Source organism: Canis lupus, chromosome 1 (genome assembly GCF_003254725.2).
Source record: "Canis lupus dingo isolate Sandy chromosome 1, ASM325472v2, whole genome shotgun sequence".
Lineage (NCBI taxonomy): Eukaryota > Metazoa > Chordata > Mammalia > Carnivora > Canidae > Canis > Canis lupus.
The window spans coordinates 60,717,087-60,742,539 of NC_064243.1; the positions used below are offsets into that span (position 1 = coordinate 60,717,087).

Below are 25,453 nucleotides of genomic sequence, written 5' to 3' on the forward strand. Positions count from 1 at the left end.
TGTCTGTATGTGAATGTGAAATAGTTTTTTATTTGAATTTTGTTTTCCTTTTGCATAAGTTTTACTAACAGAAGGCATATGTGATTGTTAGTTTTATTGAAATTACTATCTGAGATTAGGTATTCTTACATGGAAATAATAGATTTTTTCAATCTTTTTTAATCTATCATTTTATTAACTTTTATGTTAAAATTAGTCAAATTCTAATTCTTGATGAAATTCCATAAAGAATTAATATATTATTATTTAGGAAGGTCTTTTTAAAGAGTAAATAATAATAGAAGATAATTTAATACAGTCAATACATTAAATGATCCTTCTTGTCTAAATGGCTCCAAAGGAAAATTTTTTTCAAATTACTTTTATTTCACATGAGTAGATAGTCTATAAAATTTTGAGAACTTCAAAGTAATATTTCATTATTTCCTATATTGCTTATCTGAGCCCAATTTTTTACACCTTTTGATGCAATCTGCTTACAACATTCTTAATGCAAAGGACTATTCTCTTTTAAATAATTTTTTAAAGTAGTAAAAGCTTATTGCCCTTTATATATTTGTATTTAAATACTAATTCACACACTCAACACCTATTTGTTGAATTAATTACTATTGGAAATAGCTTGGAACACAATGGTAAACAAAACAGAAAAAGCTCCCCTCCTAGTTTTTACACATTTAAATGTATAAATACATACACAAATGAAGTTGCATAATAGGAATTAACATAGGCTACAGAAGAAGAGAAATGGGGTAATAAGGCTGAAGAATGCAGGTCTGGGGTGTAGGTCTGGGGCACAGGCTGAATGAAGCTTTTTTAAGGTTGATTATAATAATGAGATTGAGCTAAAGATGATGGACAAGTTTGTGCTATTAATAGCTAAAGCCAAAGTACCTCACCAAAACTGCAGGTTAACTTATTTTACCAACATGCGTAGAAAGTGTCACTGCAATGTTTGAGACCAATGGAACAAACAAAATAGTAAATACTGTATTACGATGATTACTGAATGCACTAAGTGGCATAGAAAAAGCACCAATCCATAAGATGATTAAATCAAAAACATTTATAACATGCAGTTGTGACTGCTGAAACATTAGTAACTACACTATAAGGCACTGCATAAATGTTCATGGATAGGACAGTTGCACCAACAGAAAAGTGTCAAGGCTTTATGTCAAAAGTTTGTCTAAACACCTTGAGTAATATGTCACTCCGTTCCATTCACAGATCTACAGTCCATATTCAATCATGCTATTAAAATAAGTCTAATAAAATCCAAGTTGCTAGAGTCTTGCCTGAATTCAATTTTATGGGAAGAAACCCTATTAGAGCACATCACTGTTACATTAAAAGTAATGTTATGAAAAAGTCTGTAGATTCAAAGCAAAAAATCCAACTTTATAAAATTATGGTTAAAAAAAGTTGACTCTTGGGACACCCAGGTGGCTTAGCAGTTGAGCGTCTGCCCCTGGTTCAGGGCGTGATCCCAGTCCTGGGATGGAGTCCCACATCGGGCTCCCTGCGAGGAGCCTGTTTCTCTCTCTAGGTCTCTGCTTCTCTCTCTCATGAACAAATAAAAATATTTTTTTAAAAAAGTTGATATTTGGCAGTGCCACAATCTGAATGCTAAGCTAGTGGAAAGCAGGTATCATTCTCAAATGCTTGACATGAAAATGTATGCCTGGATTCAAAATCTATATTCATTATCAAAATTATCAGAAGATTTTTCAACATTACATTTGTAAATGGAAGAGGGAAATATCTAAGATTTTTAAAATCTTCATGTACAATTTAGAGATTTGTTCAAATTCTGGTGAACAGAAGGAAAGTAGTTCCATTGATTAGAGAAAAACTGGTATATATACTCTTTTGCCATTTGCTTCTGCTTGTTCATGTGAGCAAATTTCTCATTATGCTGAAGTACAAGCGCTGGAAATGCTTATTCAGGAATTACATCCAGCTATTTCAAGCATAAAATTATAGAATCTCAATATTTATAATATATTCCTCCTTGATTCTTGGCTTTTGTGTTCCTTATCACAATATATACTGTAAAAACATGTTATATATGTTTTCATTGAACTCCAATATGCTCCAGCTCCCTTAACTTATCTTTGAGTGCCATGTGATTGCATTGTCCATGCGCAGCATGTCATAGGAAAGATTTGGGACATATTGGCCTATCTTGTACACTAGACAGTTTCCCCATGTTGGAGATCTTAATGGCAGTAAGTAAAATGAAATACAGAAACGTCAGTAAATTGAGGGATGCTTTTACCACTAAACTCTAAAGTCTCATGAAACTAGTAAAACCCTTTAAAATACCCTATAATACCATAATCAGAACTCATCATAGATTTCCAAAATGTCTAGTTCCCCCTCTGCAGAATATTTTGAAAATTTTGATTGATCTTCTTATACTGTAATTTATCTGATTCTTTCTAACAAAGTAACAATAAAAAACATTCAGTAGTTCTTTTTACATATGTACTTTTTATAATTTACATAAATGGCAAGTTTAAAATTTATTAATCCATCTATTATCACTAATCTTTCATTCAGATACCATTAGGTGTAAGACACCAAGTATTTGGGAAAATGTCAAATCTGTATCTTAAAAGAGAACCAGCCAAAAAGCATTCAGGTACAAAATGAACATAAATTATTACAGAGCCCTCTACAAATAAGATCCCAATAAATTTAAATTGGATTTGCCTTAAAATTTAACATACTCATTTAAAGACAGAGTAAAAAGTCTTACAGAAATATGTAGTCTTGGCAACCAAAGGAAAGCAGAGATCAGAAGCCTGGAGAACTGCTGAAGAAATCTAAGTGTTTTTTCTTTGTCTCCCAACATTATCATGAACAAAGAAGATACAAACCAGTCATGGCCAGCATAACTCCCCTGCAGGCAGACTGAACAGCACAGTTAAGGAACTTCTGCAATATTTTATCATACAAGATGAAATATAAGAACTTCATTAATATTCACTTCCAGGATTGCTATCAGGAAAGAGATATTGATACCTAGTCCTCATTTTATCTTCAACCAATTTTCAAGCTAATATGCTGTTTACTTACATAAGTAATGGAGGCCAATGGCACTAGCAAATGCAGAAAAAACGATCTGCTTTGTGGCAACATTTATTCAAGTCATTAAAATAATAGTACAGACTCTTTCTCTGGTTTAGGTTATCTGCTAAATTACTAGCATAATCAAATATTTTAAAAATCCATACATCTTTAGAATTTGGTAATGCAAATGGTTTGTATATATTTTTTCCCCTTCAAGTCAAACCTATTTCTGAAAAATAATTAATTCAAGTAAAATAAATGTATGTTCTATTGTTATTCTAGATTTACTAACTCTAGAAAATTCTTATTCTAGATATGCTAAACCTATTTTTAAAAATCTTATATATATATATCTGAAAATAAAGCCTAATAATCACTTTTAGATTCAAGAAGACTGAATTTATTAATTACTACCGAATTGAATAAAATTAATATCTAAAATACAGAATACTTTTAGGTGCATCATAATGAATCAGCAATATAGGTTAAAGTATTATTTAGCATAAATGTGTTAAGGTACCCTATCAAAGAATTATGAAAAATAAATAATGTTCTATTACTGTGAATCCACTCAAAAAGGATATGAAGAGAAGATTTTATGGGAGCTTGCTGCTGTTTCAGGAATCTCTCACAGTGCTTTAAAACCAAGGTAAGATCATTTTCTGCACTGTCTTTTAACAGGTTGAGGAACTTGCCATATCTACATTAAAAGCCCACAAAACATACAAAATTGAAAAATATCAGGCCTGGCATTGCAAATTCACTTTTTAAAAGCCATCAAGCATAGTCCTCTTGAGATCCCAAGGTTTTTAAGTTTTCAAATTTCTACTTCTAGGATAACTATGCTATCCAGAACACTTATAGGGAAAGCTTAACACTCAATGTAAGTTCCTGATAGTTACATTTGGATTAGCAATAGTTACCTGGTAAATACTGACAACTTTAAGGAAAAATAAAACACTAATGAGAGAGCAAAACATAGACACTATAGATGAGAAGAATATAATCATTTTTCCTGAACTTAATCTAAAACATGTAATGTTGACAAATTAGACTGACAGAATGTTAAGTCTAGAAGCAATTTTAGATCTTTAGTCCGGAGGTTCTGAGAGGAGGCACTTGCCCTCCTGTGGCCACTTGAGAAATTCATGCGGGGTGTTTTTGATTGCATAGTGACTGGGTTTACTAATAGTAGGTGGTGTGTGATGGTCGGTCAGGAGGTTAGATGTGGGACAGTCCTGCACAACCACTTGCAAATGTCCTGCCTGTTATTTGCATGGATGAAGAAGCTATTTATAATTATCTGAAACCAATTCTGTTTTATATAAGATCATAAAATATTTTTTCTCTATTTTTTTTTTTATTATACACTGAAGGCAACTATGTGTAAATCAGGAAAAGACAGTACTTTCGTTGTTTGAAGCCTGAGACTCATTCACCATTTTGGAAAGTCACTTTGCCAGTGGCAAAACTCGAGCAGTATTTGTAGCATCAAAATACCACCAGTCTCTATTTGCAGCTGCCAAAGTCACAATGATTCTATGGGGTTGACAGTTATGTCATATATAGTAGTTGGGTACAAACATTTCATTACAAATCATTTTCCATTTATTTCTTACCAATAAGCCACTATATTGAATTTTAAAAATATGTGACTAATCTGCTCATGTTATCTACAGATTCCATTTCAGAATAGAAATTGGACATTACAAAATAAAAGGCAGATATAGGGTCACAAAACAATGAGATACATGCTTTATGTGATGATCCACCTGGTAAGAGCCAGAATTATATCATACTTTTCATTATCATGCTATGAATTTATAAAAATAGTCTTTTTGAAAGCTTCCATATGCATATTTTTTATACTTGAATCTAAAGATTACCCACTGAAGTACCATGGAACTATTAAAATCGTCATTTAATAAGCAGGAGAGAGACTCACTCCTTAATTCCCAGTATGCTGTTTAGCTTATTTCTTTTGAAAATTACAATTTGAGTACTAAAAATTCAAACTACTATAATTGGTTTATTCATTTTTAACTTCTGTGTCTATCCTTAAGGTACTTTTGTACTCATCACCATAACTTGACAATTAAAATCTATCATATTTTATAAAATGGCATGATTGTGCTACTAATGTGCTGAATTTTACAATGCATTTTTTGGGAAAAAACCTGTAGTCATACAGACTCAAACATACTGTAATTAGCCTCTGAAATGATAATGAACCATAACTGATTTACCAGCAGCGGTAATATAATCATATGCCAATATCCCCAAAACAAAGTTATTATTTTCTGAATGATAAACTCTGCATTTAAAGTACACAAAATAGTTGGTTGTTAAATACCATTAAGCACATATCAGGTAGATGAAACAAATTCTAGAAATGCGCAAGGGAGAGATTTCCCTATAATATACCTGACAGTCATTTTAATGCCAAGCTGCTGCACAGATGAAAGACTTTCATTCTTCACATTTGCATCAGTAGCTACAAACAATAGAAAACTGAGTTATAAAAATGTACGAAAGTCTGCATAATAATCACATTTTAATTGAAAATTGATGAAAGTCATATTTTTACATATTTTAATGTGAATTTTGAAAACACTGATGAATTTGTTCTTTTAAGAGCTGTCAGTTATATTTTCAAAGAAATTAACAGGAAACTTTTTACAAATAACTTTTCTCCTATAACAATCATTTAAAAGCATATTAAATACAAAACAACTAATTGTAGTTTTAAAGCAATCTATTTTTACTCAGCCCATATCACAACACAAAAGCTGTTAACCCAAGAACAATCTAGAATATTGTACTTTCATCAGGCAATGCATATATTTTTAATTACAAATATGTCTAAGTATGGCTATTTACTTCTTAAAGATTTTTTTAAGATTTTGTTTATTTGAGAGAGAGGGAAAGTGAGAGAGAGAGAGAGAGAGAGAGAGAGCAGGTCCTGGGGGAGAGGCAGAGATAAGGGAGAAGGAAAGGCTGGGGTTCAATGTGGGGCTCCATCTTGGGACTCCGGGATCTTGACCTGAGCCAAAGATATATGCTTAAATGACTGAGCCACCCAGGCGCCCTCCTCTTAAAGGTTTAAAAATGAGTGTCAAAAAGGGATAATCAATATACTACTTAAAATATATAACAGTATATGAGGGTAGAGTGAACGTTTTTCCAGCAGGTGGATTTTCTTTATGAAGTAGGAGTCATGATCTGCCAAAAGCGAGAAGGCTGTGTTGTACAGAGGACGATAGGAGAGGCTGAAAATTCGGATTAGTTCTGGAGAAGATTGGATGACCAAACTAACGGTGAATGCTCAAAAACATCACTAGTTGGCATTGAGGGTTCTAGTTGAAATTTTCATTTTTTGGCTAAAGAAACTGTAGCATGCATGTGCATGCATACATACACATGCACACACTATTAAGGGAATTGTCCAAAATCACATAATTACCTAGTGGTAAAGAGGGACTAAAAGGTAGATTTCTCACACTATCAGTTTTTTTTTTTCTTTTTTCCTTCCATTACACACTGATGCATCTCATTCTATCAGTATAATCTAATTAACTTGTGGACTCATTCCTTTCTTTTAATACATCTTTTCTGATAAAGTAAGTGTGGAGCACCATGCTAGAAGCTATAGGGGATAGAAGATAAATAATACATCATGCCCTAAAGGAACTTTCCATGTAGTGTCAGAGATAAAATTCATATATAGATAACTCTGCTAAGGATGTTTTAAAGGACTAAGTAGAACAAGAATGGTACAGATAGAGTGCTATGTGAATTAAGAAAGAGAGAGATTACGAAGAACTGGCACTTAAACTGAACCTTAAAATATGGTTAGACTTGAGATCTACAGATATAAGGAAGAACACAAATTAAACATCACTGTTATCAAACATCTACTCATTGGGTCAGCAACAATCCATCATTTAGCACTCTTCGAAGTAAGTTACCCTGTTTCTCCCAGTTTGCCCAGGTCTTGCATGGTTTTAGCTCTGAAAGTCTCATGCCCTAAGAAGCCCCCATAATCCCAGGCAAACCAGACTGGTCTTCTACCCACCTCGAATGGTAATTTTCTTTAAAAATAAGTTAATTAAAATAAAATAAACTTAACTGCTCAGTTCACTTCTTGACAAGCTACATCTGAGTTTTACTTATTCAGATCAGAACACAAACTTAGCATTATTGTTGTACTTGACCTATAATGAGCAGTTATTTTTTATATATCTTAGAATTCCTATTTGTAGACTCTAACTTTACTAATAGATATACATTCTAGATGCACAGATTGCTAAAGAGAGTTTTATATATATGGCTCAGTATTTTTCTCCTAGGCAAAAAAAAAAAAAAAAAGGAGTTTCTATTACTTTCTACCAAAAACATATATGTCACAAATTATTCTCACACTCAAAAATGGCCAATTTTTAAAACTATTAATCATCATTCATATGCTTACCATAATTTCAAGTTTTTAGTCTTATCAACAGCATTTTTAAAAATCAGCCATAATTTAAACAGCTTTTCCAATGTCCACTATAACACAATCAGATTAAATTCATTTGGTAGCAACCAGGAGGTTCTTAATGTATCAGTACCTGAATATACTCCTGGTGATCCTATATTTTATTATTAATTGCAATTCAGTTTCCCAAGCTCAAATAACATAAAACTTTAGTGCTGTAGTATTGGTGACACTGGATGATTTTGCAAAATTTAGGGAGTTTCAATAAAGTAAATATTTTGGTTTTATATATATTTTTATAGCCACAAAACAGACCTATCTCCTATCAACTATCCTAAAAGTATATTATAGGATTGATTTTTTTAAATTAGTAAGATTATTTTGAGGTAAACTTTATAGTCAAAGAAATATAAAGATCTTAAATGTACAGTTCAATTAGTTTTGACAAATGCATACAAGCTGTATAACTTACACTCCTCTAAGATAAAGAATATTTTCATCTCCTAGAAGTTCCCTCATGCTCCCTTCTAGCCAATTCCTGTACATTCATCTTCCCTAAACCAGCCACCGATCTAATCTCTTTCACTACTGGTTTAGCTTTACCTGGAATAGAATATAAATGGAATCACACAGCATGTACCCTTTTGTGTGTGTGTGTTTTTTTTTTCCACTTAACACAATGTTTTGAGATTCATTTCATATTATAGCATGTATTGACAGTTTTTTTATTATAAGTAGTATTCCATTACATAAATATGTTGAAATTTATTTTTCTGGGACATTTGTATTTATTTTTTCAGATTTTGAATTTATGAATAAAGAGCTCTGAACATTCTTGGGCAAATATCAAAGATGAGCTATCACCTCACATCTCAGAATGGCTAAAACCAAAAAGATAAGAAATAAAAAGTGTTAGTGAAAATGTAAAGTAAAGGAACCCTTGTACACTGTTGGTGGGAATATAAATTGGTACTTTTACTGTGAAAAACAGTATGGAGTTCCTAAAATATTAAAAAATAGAAATGTCATGTGATCCACTAATTCTACTATTGGGTATCTACCCAAAAGAAAATGAAAACAGTAATTCAAAAAGATACACACATCCCTATGTTTACTGCAGCATTATTTACAGTAGCCAAGATAAGGAAGCAACCTAAGTGTCCATCGATAGATGAGTGGATAAGGAAGATGTGGTATATTTATGTGCACATGTGTGTGCACACACAAGTTATTACTCAGCCATAAAAAAAGATGTGATCATGCCACTTGTAACAACATGGATGGACCTAGAAGGTATTATGGTAAGTGAAATAAGTCAGACTGAGAAAGACAAATACCATATGGTTTCACTCCTATAGGGGGAAAAAAAAAGAACAAACGAATAACAGAATCAGACCTATAAATACAGAGAACAAACTGATGGTTGCCACAGGAGAGTGAGTGGAGGGTTAGGCAAAATGGGTGAAGGGTTTCAGTTATGGATTGCATAAGTAATGGGGATAAAAGCTACAGTATAAAGAATATAGTCACTGATATTATAATAGCAATGCATGGGAACAGATGGCAGCTACACTTGTAGTGAACATAGCATAATGTGTAAACTTACCGAATCATTACGTTGTACATTATGAAATTAATGCAACATTGCTTGTCAACTATACTCAAAAACAAAACAAAACAAAAAATAGTAAAGTCCTTCAGGCTGAAGAGAAATAGCCCAGATGAACATACACACACACACACCACACACACACACAACTGACACATATACAGAGATACTCGAAATTGTAAATACAAAATAATTTTCTCGTTTCTTTACTTAAAACTAATTGACTCACAGGAAAAATAAAGTGTAAAAGTAAAATGCATAGAAAGATTAGCACATAGGAAGGACAAATGGAAATAAACTTTGTAAGGTTCTTATGTGAAAGACATGGTATTAATTCACAGTAGATAAAAATATCAAAATCATAGATAAAATTTTAAAATATCAGTAATCATGTAAATAGTTTAAAAACAACAATCAATGGCAGAACTTTTCAGACTGAATTAAAAACAGAATGCAAGACGCAACTATATGCTATGTATCTTTAAATGCCCTTTAAACTGAAAGACATGATATACTAAAGATGGGATGGGCAGCCTGGGTGGCTCAGAGGTTTAGCGCTGCCTTCAGCCCAGGACCTGATCCTGGAGACCCGGGACCGAGTCCCACGTCAGGCTCCCTGCATGGAGCCTGCTTCTCCCTCTGCCTGTATCTCTGCCTCTCTTCTCTTTTTGTCTCTCATGAATAAATAAATAAAATATTTTTAAAAATAAAATAAAGATGGGAAAACATATTATACCAACACTAATCATAAGAGAACTGAATGTCTATATTATTATCAGACAAAATATACTCTAGGTCAAGGAGTATTAGAGATAAAAGACTTTTTAAAATGATAGCATGGTCAATTCATCAAGAAGAAAAAGCAATACTACATATATATTTACCAAATTGGAAAACTTTACAATACATGAACAAAAACTAAGAATTAAAAGGAAAAGTCAATAAACATAAAATAATAAAGGGAGAGAGCTCAACACAACTAATCTATCAGCATTTGGGAGAGAGCTCAACACTACTATATCAGCATTTGGTACCAAAAGGAGACAAAAAATAAGAGATTTTCTAGAAAATCTGAACAGCATGACCAACTAAATTGCCCTTATTGGTTATTTATAGAACACTACAACCATCGACTCTAATAAATATGTCCTTTTTACTTGTCAATGGAGCATTTACTAAAACAGAACATTTATTAGGCCATACAAAGTTTCAAAAAATTTTTAAGAAATTAAATTATATGCAGAATATTCCATAACACAATAGAATTAAAATAAAAACGAGTAACAAAAAGATTTCTGGAAAATCTCCAAATTCTTTTTTTTTTAATTTTTTTAATTTTTATTTATTTATGGTAGTCACACAGAGAGAGAGAGAGATAGAGAGAGAGAGAGAGAGGCAGAGACATAGGCAGAGGGAGAAGCAGGTTCCATGCACCGGGAGCCCGACGTGGGATTCAATCCCGGGTCTCCAGGATCGCGCCCCGGGCCAAAGGCAGGCGCTAAACCGCTGCGCCACACAGGGATCACTCCAAATTCTTGAAAGTTAAGAAACACACTGCAAATTAGTCAAGGTCAAAGAAGAACTAGCAAGCTAAATTAGAAAATATCTTCAATGGAATGATTACTAAGACATTTCTTTTTTTTTTTTAATGTTATTTTATTTATTCATAGACACAGAGAGCGAGAGGCAGAGACACAGACAAAAGGAGAAGCAGGCTCCGCATAGGGAGCCCAATGTGGGACTCAATCCCGGGTCCCCAGGATCACACCCTAGGCTGCAGGCGGCGCCAAACTGCTGTGCCACGGGGGCTGCCTACTAAGACATTTCTAAACATGCACTGGGAGGCAACTCAAGCATTGCTTCCGGGAAACTTTATAGCTTCATATATTTTATTAGGAAGGAATAAAGGTTTAAAGTCAATGATCTAAACTTGCATCACAGAAGCTACAGAAAGAAGATGAATTTAAACCTAAAGTCAACAGAAAGAAGAAATAAAATATAACAGAAACCAATAAAATAAAAAATAAAGAAGAAAGAGGATATCAGTAAAACCAAATGTTGGTTCTTTGAAAAGATCAATAATATTAACAAATCTCTACTTGGCGTATAAAGAAAAAAGAGAAAGAGAAAACACAAATTATCAATAACAAGAATAAAAGAGGAAATATCACCATAGATCCTACAGACCCAAGAAGAAACAGAAAATCTAAAGATTCTTACATTTATTAATGAAATTCAATTAGTATTTTAAAAAGCATAACATGAAGAATACTCAGACGAACATGTTATCACCAGTGGATTCTATCAAATAAGTAAAATAATAATAATCTTACACATTTATAAGCACAGTATAACCATGATCCCCAAACAAATCAAAAACATTAAAAGCAAACTAGTGACCAATACTGTACCCGAATATAATAGAAAAAATACTTTTAAAATATTATCCATTCAAATTCAGTAATATAAAAGGATGACATATCATGATTAAGAAGAATTCACCAGAGAAATGCAAAGTTGATATAACATTCAAAAATCAATGTAAAACTTTTCCCCTAGGAGTAAGAACAAGCAAATTGTATATTCCTTCTTATACACTCAATTAGGTCTAGACAAAATATACAAAGCAATTTTGTGAGATAAGAAAGCTTTTCAATCAATTGTGCTGGAACAACTAGCTATCAGGCAAAAAATATGTAAACCCTTACCTCACACCATACACAAACAATAACTCAAAATCGATTATAGACCTGCAGGTAAGAGATAAACTACGAAACATAAAAGACTGTCTTTAATGCCTTGATGGAAGCAAAGATTGTCAGAGCAGAACCCTGAAAGTACGGACTGTAAAAGAAAAAAAAACCTGACAAATTGGACTTCATCAAAATTGATCTTCTATTCATCAGAAGACACTATTAGGAAAATGACTAGACAAGCTACATAATGGAAGAAAATATTTGCAGTATAAATTGGACAAGACATTGTATCCATAATCTATAACCATTATCTATACCTTAAAATATAAAAAGTTATGAAACCCATATGGAAATGATGGGGGTGAGTGAGAAGCAAAATATCTGAATAGACATCTCAAAAGAAGTGTTCAACATCACCTGTCATTAGGAAAATGCAAATTAAAAAACATGGAGATAGTACTGCACATCCACTGAAATGGCTAAAATTAAAGACTGAAAATACTGAGTGTTGGTAAGACTAAGGAGCAACTGGAACTGTCATACATTGCTGGTGAGAGTAAAATGGCACAACTATTTTGGAAAATGGTTTGGCAATTCTTCATAAAGTTAAATATACTTCTACTCTCTAATCCATGAATTACACTTCTCTGTATTAATATAAAAATGGATTTTTATAACCTATCAGCAGAACGATTTTAACTTAGACTAGATGCTAACACTTAGAATTCTAGTACCTATAAAACTGGATTTTTAAACATGAGAAATATTTATCTTCATTAATATATAAATCTGTGTGCATGTAATACTAATGTTTCTCTTTTGGAATGTATAATACAGCTAAATATCTTAACAGTAGGAGGAATGTGCAGTGGGCAAAGGGTGCTAATGATGAACATTCCTGATGACATTGTATGCTATAGATCAGGGTGGCTTCTAGGAGAAGATGCTGACTTCTGTATGTGAAGAATTTCAGAATAGTTAAGATCAAGGTGAGAGGAGATGCCCAAAAGGACTATGACATTCAATGTTATATGATTCATGTTCTAGGTTCTTACTTTTTCCCAATGGAAGGAAATAGTCCTTCCAGAATGGTCTAGCTGTCTGCCTGAGGAGTCCTTTTAAGTTTTCTGGGGTGTACAAATAATTTCCCAGATCTATTCCTTCTCTAAAAGTTTATGTTTCTGAATATTCAGAGTAGTAACTTAATTCTACACATTTCAACAGATAATGGTTCCCAATTATGGCTATACATTAAAATTCTCTGTATTTTTAGAAGTAAAGATAAACAGATTCCACTCCAGACCAATGACTGAGATTGCTGAGGGTGAATGTCCAGTCATTTGTATTTTTAAAGACCTCTACAAGCTTATTTCTTGTGCACTGAACTTGAGATCCACATTTAAAGAAATAAAAGTGAAGTTTGGATATAGTTAAAATTGGACATTAAGGGATCCGTGGGTGGCTCAGCGGTTTAGCACCTACCTTCAGCCCAGAGCATGATCCTGGAGTCCCAGGATCGAGTCCCACATCAGGCTCCCTACATGGAGCCTGCTTCTCCCTCTGCCTGTCTCTCTCTCTCTCTCTCTCTCTCTCTCCCACGAATAAATAAAATCTTTTTAAAATTTGGACATTAATTATTATATAAATATCACTTTAAAGAATGTAGCACTTAAATCTTCAAAAAGGCTTTTAAGTTAGAATATGGGAGGTATTAAGCATACTAAAACATCAAATACTCTAAAAAATACTTATATTAAATAGATATAGGTGACATTAATGTGAATAAAACCCTTTTGAAAACATTAAGCAGGGAGAGAGGTAAGATGGTGGGAGAGTAGGGGTCCTTGTTTCCTCTGGCCCCCCAAATACAGCTAGATATATAACTTTCAAACCATCCTAAACAACCTATGAATTCAACCTGAGATGTAAAGAAAGAACGGCTGGAACTCTACAAATAGGAAAATGACCACCTCTTGCAAGCCATTCTACACTGGATAAAATGTCTATAAGGAAGAATTTACCACAAAAGAAAGAACAAGAGATAATACTCTGTCACAGATCTAATGGATATGTATTTAAATAAGATGTCGGAGATAGAATTCAGGCTTACAAAGATAAAATTACTAGTGGGACTTGAAAAACATAAAAGACTCTAGAGAATCTCTTATTGCAGAAATGAGATCTAATCAGGCCTAAATTAAAAATACTCTGAGATGCAGTTTAAACTGGAGCTCTAACAGATAGGGTAGGTGAGGCAGAAGAGAGAGTAAGACAAGTGATGGAAATGAAGGAAGCTGAGGAAAAGAGAGAAAAACAACTAAAAGCCCACAAGGAGAGACTCCCAAGAAAAAGTGATAGTTTGAAAAAGAATAACATCCATATTATTGGGATTCCAGAGGGAAAGGAGAGAGAAAGAGAGAGAACCAGAAGGTATGTTTGAACAAATCATAGCTGAAAACTTCCCTAATCTGGAGAAGGAAATAGGCATTCATGTCCAAGAGACAGAGAGGACTCCCCCATAAATCAACAAAAGCCAAACCACATTCCGGCATATAATAGTGAGGCCTGTAAATTTCATGGATAAATAGAAATTATGAAAAGCAGCTTGAGCAAGAAATTACTAACATATAGGGGGAGAAATATCAGATTAACAGTAGACCTCTCCAGAGACCTGGCAGGCCAGAAAGCACTGGCAAGATATATCAGGGTACTAAATGTGAAAAACATGCAGCCAAGAATACTTTATCCAACAAGGCTGTCATTTCAAATAGATGGAGAGATGCTTCCAGGACAGATAGAAATTGAAAGAATATGTGACCACCAAACCAGCCCTACAAGAAATATTATGGGGGATCCTGTAAGCAAAGAGGGAGTCCAAGAAAACAATCTTCAGAAACAGGGACTGTGTAGGTAATACTATGACACTAAATTCATATCTTTCAATAGTGACTCTGAACATGAATGAATGAGTGCAATGATTCAGTCAAAAGACACAGGGTATCAGACTGGATAAAAAAGCAAGACCCATCTATATACACTGACTACAAGAGACTCATTTTAAATTTTTTTATTTTATTTTTTTTTTTTTTTATGATAGTCACACAGAGAGAGAGAGAGAGAGAGGCAGAGACACAGGCAGAGGGAGAAGCAGGCCCCATGCACCGGGAGCCCGACGTGGGATTCGATCCTGGGTCTCCAGGATCGCGCCCGGGGCCAAAGGCAGGCGCTAAACCGCTGCGCCACCCAGGGATCCCCGCGACTCATTTTAGATCTAAGGACACCTTCAGACTGAAAATAAAGTGGTGGAGAACAGTTTACCATGCAAATGGACTTCAAAAGAAGGCTAGGGTTGTGATCCTCATATAAAATAAATTAGATTTTAAACCAGTGGCTATACTAAGAGATGAAGAGGGACATGATATAATATCTCTTTACTTACATACTTAAGGATCTATCCAACAAGACATAACAATTATGGATATTTATGCCCCTAATGTGGGAGCAGCCAATTATATCAACCAATTAATAACCAAAGTAAAGACATACTTAGATAATAATACATTAATAGTATGAGACTTCAACACTCTACTCTCAGCAAAGGATAGATCTTCTAAGCAGAAGATCACCAAAGAAACCAAGGGCTTTTAAGAAGTCCACTGGACCAGATGGACTTCATAGATATATTCAGAACATTCCATCCTAATGCAAGTGAATACATATTCTTCTCAACTGCATCATGGAACTTTCTTCAGAATAGACCACATACTGGGTCACAAATCAGGTCTCAACCGATACTTAAAGATTGGGATTATTCCCTGTATATTTTCAGATCATGATGCTTTGAAACTAGAACTCAATCACAAGAAGAAATGTGGAAGGAACTCAAACACTTGGAAGTTAAAGAGCATCCTCTTAAAAAATGAATGGGTCAACTAGGAAATTAGAGAAAAATTATAAAGATTCATGGAAACTAATGAAAATGAAGGCACAACTGTTCAAAATCTTTGGGATACAGCAAAAGCATGCCTAAGAGGGAAATACATTTCAATACAAGCCTCTCTCAAAAAATTGGAAAAATGTCAAATACACAAGCTAACCTTACACCTACAGAACTGGGGAAAGAACAGCAAATAAAGCATACACCAAGCAGGAGGAGAGAAATAATAAAGATTAGGGCAGAACTCAATGAAATAGAGACCAGAAGAACTGGAGAACAGATCAATGAAACCAGGAGCTGGTTCTCTGAAAGAATTAATAAGATAGATAAACCCCTAGCCAGACTTATTAAAAAGAAAAAAGACTCAATAAAATCATAAAGGAAAAAGGAGAGATCATAACCAACACCAAGGAAATACAAATGATTTTAAGAACGTATCATGAGAAACTATATGCCAACAAATTAGGCAATCTGTCTGGAAGAAATGGATGTGCTCCTGGAAACATAAATTACCAAAACTGAAACAGAAAGAAGCAAGTAACCTGAACAGAGTAATAACCAGCAAGCAAATTGAAGCAGTCTTCACACACCTCCCAACAAACAAAAGTCCAGGGCCAGATAGCTTTCCAGGGGAATTCTACCAAACATTTAAAGAAGAAATAATACCTAGTCTACTAAAGCTGTTTCAAAGGATAGAAATGGAAAGAAAACTTCCAAACCCATTCTATAAGGCCAGCATTACCTTGATCTCAAAACCAGAGATTTTCCAATTCACCAAAAAGGAGAATTACAGACCAATATCCCTGATGAACATGGGTATAAAAATTCTCACCAAGATACTAGCTAATAAGATCCAACAGTACATTAAGAGGATGAGTCACCACAATAAAGTGGGATTTATATATGGGATGCAAGGGTGATTCAACATTCATAAATCAATCAATGCAATAGATCACATTAATAAAAGAAAAGACAAGAACCATATGATCCTCTCAATAGGTACAGAGAAAGCATTTGACAAAATACAGCCTCTTTCCTGATTAAAACTCTTCAAAGTATAGGGGTAGAGGGAACATATCTCAATACCATAAAATCCATCTATGAAAAACCCATAGCAAATATCATTCTCAATGGGGAGAAACTGAGAGCTTTTCCCCTAAGGTCAGGAACATGACAGGGATGCCCACTCTCACCACTTTTGTTCAACATAGTAGAAGAAGTCCTAGCCTCAGCAATCAGACAACAAAAAGAAATAAAAGGCATTCAAATCAGCAGGGAAGAAGTCAAACTCTCACTCTTTGCAGATGACATGATACTGTACATAGAAAACCCAAAAGTTTCCCAAAACCCAAAAGCCTCCACCCAAAATTGCTAGAGTTCATACAGCAATTCAGCAATGTGGCAGGATACAATCTGGCAGAATCAATACACAGAAATCAGTTGCATTTCTACACACTAACAATGAGTTTGAAGAAAGAGAAATTAAGGAATCAATCCCATTTACAATTACACCCAAAACCGTAAGATACCTAGGAATAAACATAACCAAAGAGATAAAGGATCTGTACTCTGAAAACTACAGAACACTTATGAAAGAAACTGAAGAAGACACAAGAGATGAAAAAACATTCCATGCTCACAGATTAGAAGAATAATGATTTTGAAAAAATGTCTATGCTACCCAGAGTAATTTGCACATTCAATGCAGTCCCTATCAAAATACCCTGGAGGGACACTTGGGTGGCTTAGCAGTTGAGTGTCTGTCTTTGATTAAGGACATGATCCCGGGGTTCTGGGATCCAGTCCCGCATCAGGCTCCCTATGAGAAGACTGCTTCTCCCCTTATGTCTTCTCTGCCTCTCTCTCTATGTCTCATGAATAAAGATGAATGAATGAATGAATCAATCAATCAATCAATCAATCAATCTAAAAAAATTATCCTGGACTTTCTTCACAGAGTTGGAACAAATAATCCTAGGATTTGTAGAGAACCAGAAAAGACCCCAATGAGCCAGAAGAATGCTGAAAAAGAAAACCAATGCTGGGGGCATCACAATGCCTCACATCAAGCTGTATTACAAAGCTGTGATCATCAGTATGGTATGGTATTGGCACGAAAACAGACAGATCAATGGAACGAATAGAGAACCCAGAAATGAACCCTCAACTCTATGGTCAATTCATTTCGACAAAGCAGGAAAGAATATCCAATGGAAAAAAGGCAGTCTCTTCAATAAATGGTGTTGGGAAAATTGGACACACAGAAAAATGAAACTAAACTGTTCTCTTACACCATATACAAAGATAAATTCAAAATGGTTGAAAGATCTAAATATGAGACAAGAATCTGTCAAAATCCTAGAGAACACAGGCAGCAACCTTTTTGAACTTGGCCACAGCAACTTTTTACAAGATACATCTATGAAGGCAAGGGAAACAAAAGCAAAAATGAACTATTGGGAATTAATCAGGATAAAAAGCTTCTGCACAGCAAAGGAAAATGTCAACAAAACTAAAAGGCAACCTACAGAATGGGAGAAGATATTTGCAAATGATGTATCAGATAAAGGGCTAGTATCCAAGATCCATAAAAAACTTATCAAACTCAACCCCCAAGAAACAAATAATCCAGTCAAGAAATGGGCAGAAGACATGAACAGACATTTATCAAAAGAAGACCTTCACATGGCCAACAAGCACATGAAAAAGTGCTCCTCATCACTTGCCATCAAGGAAATACAAATCAAAACCACAATGAGATACCACTTTACACCAGTGAGAATGGCTAAAATTAACAAGATAGGAAACAACAAATGTTGGAGAGGATGTGGACAAAGGGGAACCTTCTTGCACTGTGGGTGGGAATGCAAACTGGTACAGCCACTCTGGAAAACAGCATGGAGGTTCCTCAAGAAGTTAAAAATAGAGCTACCCTATGATCCAGCAATTGCACTACTGGGTTTTTTCCCCAAAATACAGATATAGTGAAATGACAGGACACCTGCACCCCAATGTTCCTAGCTGCAATGTACACAACAGCCAAACTACAGAAGGAGTTGAGAGGTCTTTCAACAGATGAATGGATAAAGAAAACATCACACACACACACACACACACACACACACAGGAATATTGCTCAGCTATCAAAAAAGGATGAATACTTACATTTACAGTGACATGGATGGAACTGGAAGGTATTATGCTGTGTGAAATAAGTCAACTGGAGAAAGACAATTACTATATGGTTTCCCTATATGTGGAATATAAGAAATAGTGAAAGGACCAAAAGGGAAGGGGGAGAAACTGACTGTGAAGAAATTAGAGAGGAAGACAAACCATGAGAGACTACTAACTCTGGAAAAGAAACAAAGGCGTGCAGAAGGGGAGGCAGGTGGGGGTATCAGGCCAGGTGATGGGTGTTAAGGAGGGCACACAATGAGATGAGCACTGGGTGTTATACTACATTTGGCAAAGTGAATTTAAATAAAATTTTTTTAAAAAGAAAAAATAAGCAAGAATGAAGAAATCAGAAAATAGTTTTCTATTTACTAAATATTTTAAGAAGAGGCATTTTAATTTCAAATTTGTGCTTGCTATATGACAACTTGACAAACAGAAACAGATCTTGGACTACAAAAGTTCAGTGAAATAATCTTTTGTTATGTACAACCAGGACTAAATACAACTTATGAAGCAGAAACTAAAATCTTCATAAATAAGACAAAATTGATGGGATAAAATAAATAAATTCAATGATAAAAATGGATGTCTTCAGGGGACTCTGATGTATCACTGGTAATCAGTGACTAATTGACACGTACACCTTGATGTGTGAGATACATAATAGAAGCTTAACAAACACTGAGTGAGTGAGTAGATAATGAGTAAATGAATAAACAAGAAATTGTTCTTCATATCAAATGGAGCAATTTGGAGATGAAATAGATGTGGACTTAAAAATATTTTCTGTACATTGAAATAAAGCAAAAAATGGGGATGATATAACTCCTACTCCCTGGAGTCATTATGAAAAGCATAACAAGTTGCTGATAAAAAGTCAACCAAACAGTGACACCTGTAGCATCATACTTACCCTACTTAATGTCTAATTTAATCAAAGCATTAACTATTTGAAATAACCAACCTATTTAATTGTAAATATAATGGTCTCAGAACAAAATGAGTTGGAAAAATTGACTTAATATTGACTGAAATTGCTCACTCTGGTAATGAATTCTATTTTTGGTTTGCAAAGCTAGCAAAGTAGAAGCACAGTAGAAGAAATGAAAGCTATTCCGCCTGGCACTTGGCTAATGGTGTGGAAAGAAATTAATTTTCGGAAGAGTAAAGAATTTCTCCACTGGAATACATTTCCATGGTTAGAGAAGCAGTTACTGCTTGGCTGTTTACGGATTCTTCTGAAGCTCTGGCGGTAAGTGTTATAAAGCCAAAGAATCTGACCCCGCAATGAAGTCAACAGGTCAGCACACTCTCACCTACCTCCTTCCTTTCACAGAGCCAGTCTGCAGATTCTGTTGCTTCCCTTTTAACACAGGGTTATAACTATCCATTTTATTCAATTCATATGGACATAAAACTCAATTTCTTGCGGCCAAGTTATTTTAAGGGTATCAGTCTCCTAATTGGATAGTGAGCATTGTTTGGGGAAAAAAGGATTTCTTTCCATGTTTTTATGCTATTTAACCCTTTCCTGCAAAACTCCCCTTCTACATTTTCTTCTTTTTTTGTGTTTTTGAGGGGTTTTTTTTTTTGCCTTACTAGTGCCACTCCTGCTCCATTATCACTTCTTCCTCTTATCTTTCATGATGGCACTAGTCAAACATCACTCTTTGCAATGAAGACATATAGCACTTAAAACAAAAACCTTCATTTGACAATAACCCATATCAAATACCATACTTAAAGGCACACTGCCTGAAATAAAGTAGCCAGCTAGAAAATGTCCATTTCCTTTATTTTTTCTACTAATTGTTCCAATTTATTTAATTCATCGTTTTAGATGTGTGCACTATTACCCCTATTTGAGGATAGTGTTATCCATATTTTATTCTTCCTTGCAATTATCCAACATACTCACAAATATGCTCCATAAATGTAAAGTGGAAAAGAGCGTATTTGCTGAATGTGCATAAAAAGCATAAAAGGTGTTTTAACAATATATATTAAGTTTAAAAGTATTTTAATAGTCAAAAAATGAAACAATGCAAAATTTTCTGATTTCTTTTCAGCCTTTTGATTAACAACATAAAGAGTAAAGACATAACATTAAAAGTATTTCCTACCTTTAAAGGAATACTTAATATAACATTTAAAGAAGCAAATACATAAGGAAAAAAAAAATCCCCAACTCATTCCAGGGAAATGAACCAACAAAAAATTAAATTTGGTTAGGATTTGGAAAGATACCTGTATAGATTTACAAACTGAAAATGTGCAGAACTTTGTTCATTCCTCTTTCTTTAAGGGGATAAACAGCTAAACTGATTTGATTTTTCTGCAAATTATATAATAGACTGGAATCCTGAGGGAACTAACAACAGATGGATGACTGTGTTATTCTAATTTCAGCTACCTTAGGGTTTAAGCAAGCTGTCATTTTTAAAAAGACAATCAATTTCTCATTTCAAGAAACATGTAAACACACTGAATATATATATTTAGCATTTTCTTTTTTATATCAAAACATGGTTTTTATTCATTTAAAGTAAATACAGTGAAATTTTATAATGGAAAACCATTGTTCTGCCACCCCAAAAAAATAAATGATGAAGGGTGAGGATATCTAAAGCCATGGGAAGAAAATGGTATTAGTAACAAGCTTACTATATCATAACAACATAATATTATACATTCAGTAAACAGGAAGCCAACTTATATTTGGTTGTACTCTAAAACTCCAAAAGATAGCTGTTCAGTTGGAGCCTTTAAAGAATTTAATTTCACATTTGGGGTTCATCTTCCTAGGTAATACATTCAAAAGAGCCAACATCTGAGATCTCTCTCATCATAATTTAGAAATTTAACAGAGGGCAGTGAATCTGCACACACTGAGCAATTAGTCTCATTGAGCATTTAGACAATGAATACAACATAATGTTAATTTTAAATTATCTACAGAAAATATGATCCAATAGAACAATGTGCCAAGGAGAGATGTAGAAATTGGAGATTATAGGGAAGCCTAGGGAGATACCCACTCTGGCCATGCAGATCTCCATAATTACCACTACTTATTTCCTTTCTTACTCATAGATTTGACCATTAATCCCTTTATATTTTCACATACATTTTTAGGTTTATTCATAAAGTTATAATTTTCTTCACAAATGCTTTTCTTCAAAATTCTCTTCACAATTTCTATTTTCTTTCCTTCTGTACCTCAGTTTTCTGATTTTACATGTGATGATTATGCCTACTGCAAAGACTAGTTACGGGGTTCAATAACATAACACACATGTAGTAGTACTTCAGCATACTATTTAGCTCACAAGAGGTGCTCAATAGTATCAATTCCCTTCACCCACCTTAATCTCTATCTAATGCTACCTTATATTTTCCTCTCATTTCTTTGTTCTTATTTTCTTATGTTCTCTTTTATCCCTTTGCCAAATTTGCATTAAAGGTCACTGTGTAAATAATGAGGCATATGTTCATATGTGTATTTGTAAATATCAATATATTTAGAATTGTTACACAACTGTATTTGTGTGAATACAGATGCTAAGGTTATGTATATATATTTAGTTAATAAAGATACAGCCAATACTATATTAAAGATAAAAAGGAGCTTGAGACATAATGGAATAATTTAAATAACCACATGCAATATAATAATTATCAAAATGGTAGTTTAAGGTGAATATAGTGAGCACAGAAACAACATCTATTTAGGAGTAAGAGGGAGGGAACATTTTAGCTGCAACTTTACAGTTAAGTAGGGCATTACCATATGGGGAGAGGAAAGCTCATCCAGAAGGAACAGTAGGAACAAAGGTTCAGTGACATGAATGCACAGAAAATCTTTGAGCAGCGGTGGATAACAGGGCCAGGAGGATAGGCTGGGACAGACTGGAAGCATATATTCTTCTTTTTAAGGAAATACGACATACAGTGTCTAACTTGCGTAAATATTTAAATGATGGTTTCTTCAGCAAACAGAGAAGTCATGTTACCCTTCTAAGGACGGAGAGCAATATCCCTTGATTATCTATTTCATGAGTCTCTGCTACTTCTCTGCTTTCTTCACAATCTCTTTACTGACCCTCACACTGGCGATTCACCTTTGGCATATTTCAGTTCTGCACTCTAGTTCATTGTTTACACAGTCACTAAAATAATCTTCCTAAAGTACAGATGAGTCAAGTAAAGCTTCTGCTCAGAAATCTTAAAGGGTTTAATCTACTGTCTATTAAAATGAAGACAAACTGACTGACACAGCCCTCCTTCATTTTTTTAGCCATTCTTTATTTTATTTGTCAAGTATGTCTTAACATGGTCATTCTAGTTGCAGAGGATATTACAGACAAGACATGGAAACTACCCGCCAGGAGTTACTGTCACATGAAGAATTAGATATTAAGTCAGTGTATGAGAAAGACATGACAGAGATACATACTGGCTTTATATACTAAGCTTATGATTTGGCAATTTAAATTTCCAGCCCACATCTTTCCTCTAAATTCCAGATTCAAATAACCAATGTGTAAAAAATACATCTATTTAAATGTAACAAGTATTTAAAACATAACATAAAAGTAAGCTCTTCTCCTCCTCTCTCAAACCTATTTCTCCTCCATTCTTCTCCATCTTGGTGTATGATAATCTCATCCTTCCATTGGCATGAGTCAATAATCTAGAGTCTTCTTTGCTTCCTTCCTTTCTCTCACATTCCATTGTCAGTCACTCATTTCTGCTGGCTCTATCATCAAAATATACCTAGAATCCAAATACTTCTCACTATCTCCCACTGACAATCTCATCCAAGCCATTATCATTTTTCATCTGGATCTTCTCAACAGTCTCCTACTTCATTTCCATGTGTTAGTCCTCTGTCCTCCCTTCTGTCTTTTCTCAACACAGCCGCCACAGCAATCTTGTAAAAATGTAAATCTGAACACGTGTTTCTACATTCAAGACCCTGCAGGGACTTCCAAAAACCATCTACTGTCCTTCCCCCTCTGACTTCAATACCAACAATGCTTCTCCTGTAATCCTATTCAGTCATAATTATCTCTTTCCTGGTCACTAGCAGGAATTCTCCTCCCCCTGAAAATATCTACATAACTTGCTCCTAGCTTTGCTAGTCTGAACATGATTTAATAATGTAACCCCACCCCCAGGTAGCACTCTCTAGCCCTCTTCCCTGCTATGTATTTCTCAGTAGCCACCATACTATTTGATATAGTAAAGCATTTATTTATTCTATCTTCCCACCGAAGGCAAGATTTTTTCCCCTCTTTTGTTTACTGCTGTGTCTAAATACTTATAAAAATTCTATTAAATAATAGAGAACAATATGCATTTAATAAATGAATGTATTTGGATGGGGGAAGGGAGAACTTGGAAGTGCTAATAGTTTAGTGTTCATGAAAAACAAATATAAGGCATAGAGAGAAAGACATAATGCCAGAGAGGAACAAAAGGGAAGGAAAATGTAAGATTTTGGGAGTCATGGTAAGAAGCCTAGACTTTACTTAATGGTCAATGGTGATCTTCTAAGAGGTAGAGGAATGAGTGGGTCAGATTTGCACTTCAAATGTTAGATTCTGAGAGCAGCATAAAAGAATACCTTTGAAAGGAAATCAGATTCTAATCAGGGACACCAGGAAAAGGGGCTATCATAATGCCCTAGGCAAGAAGCAATGGTGGCCTGAACAAAGAAGAGATGAATTAAGTAAATAAATTTGAGATCTATTAAGAACATAGAATTAACATAGTTTGGTAACTTAGAAGAAAATACGAACTTAAATTATTTGGTTTCTAGTTCAGATGAATAGTTGGTGATTGTACTGCCCACCAAAACAGACAATATAGAAAAAGGTATTTATTAATAAGGTATGATGAGGTGAGGGCCCTGCTGACATTTCGAGTCTGAGGGTTTCTGTAGTACATACAGGTGATATTTACCTACTAAGCAGCTAGGTATACTACAATGAATCTTATAGTAGATTTTTGAATAGAAGATGGGAATTTTGAAGTTATCAATATATGAAGTAGGTAAAACAGTACAAACAAATGATATCACTAGGGGATAGTGGATAGAATCAGAAGAAAGACATGTCTTAAGGAAAAACAACTTTTGATGGGTAGAAAGAAAGAAAAAAAAAAAGAGTTCAAAAAGGAGTTAGAAAGTTACAAGAAAATCCAGACATTTGCAGAGAAGAGATTGAAACATATCTACACTGTACATAGAGCATCATTTGATTTTTAAAATGAGAAAACTTGTGCATATTTTTAATCTAATTAGATAGCTCTATGAAATATTATCTACTTTTTATATAACTAAGTACTTTTCAAAATTCAAGATGCTTAAAATGTACCTGTATATTCCACTGAGGGGAAGTAGCACTCAGATGGGCTTTCAGAGAGATGAAGCACAAATTTTTCAAGCAATTCTAGTAAAGCTGTAATAAACA

The 25,453-nt window shown here is 34.2% G+C and overlaps 1 protein-coding gene and 2 long non-coding RNA genes across 7 annotated transcripts in view; 2 read left to right on the forward strand and 1 right to left on the reverse strand.

The window, feature by feature from the left end:
* LOC112644498 (uncharacterized) overlaps positions 1-3,730 on the forward strand; it is a 65,699-nt gene extending 61,969 nt beyond the window's left edge. Inside the window, exon 6 of the long non-coding RNA XR_007413304.1 lies at positions 3,658-3,730. This is a non-coding gene — a long non-coding RNA (uncharacterized LOC112644498). The remainder of the gene's footprint in view (positions 1-3,657) is intronic.
* TBC1D32 (TBC1 domain family member 32) overlaps positions 1-25,453 on the reverse strand; it is a 209,004-nt gene that overhangs the window by 23,530 nt on the left and 160,021 nt on the right. For all 5 annotated transcript variants that reach the window (XR_003126426.3, XM_025422883.3, XM_049115029.1 and 2 more), the window contains 4 exons: positions 25,358-25,441; positions 5,503-5,572; positions 3,663-3,778; positions 2,765-2,919 (listed from right to left, as the gene is read on the reverse strand). Coding sequence is in view for 4 of the 5 variants with exons in the window: in XM_025422883.3 (XP_025278668.1) it covers positions 2,765-2,919; positions 3,663-3,778; positions 5,503-5,572; positions 25,358-25,441 (425 nt within the window). In the remaining variant the exon portion in view is untranslated. The remainder of the gene's footprint in view (positions 1-2,764; positions 2,920-3,662; positions 3,779-5,502; positions 5,573-25,357; positions 25,442-25,453) is intronic.
* Positions 19,385-25,453, forward strand: part of LOC125755859 (uncharacterized) — a 36,807-nt gene continuing 30,738 nt past the window's right edge. The window contains exon 1 of the long non-coding RNA XR_007413306.1: positions 19,385-20,229. This is a non-coding gene — a long non-coding RNA (uncharacterized LOC125755859). The remainder of the gene's footprint in view (positions 20,230-25,453) is intronic.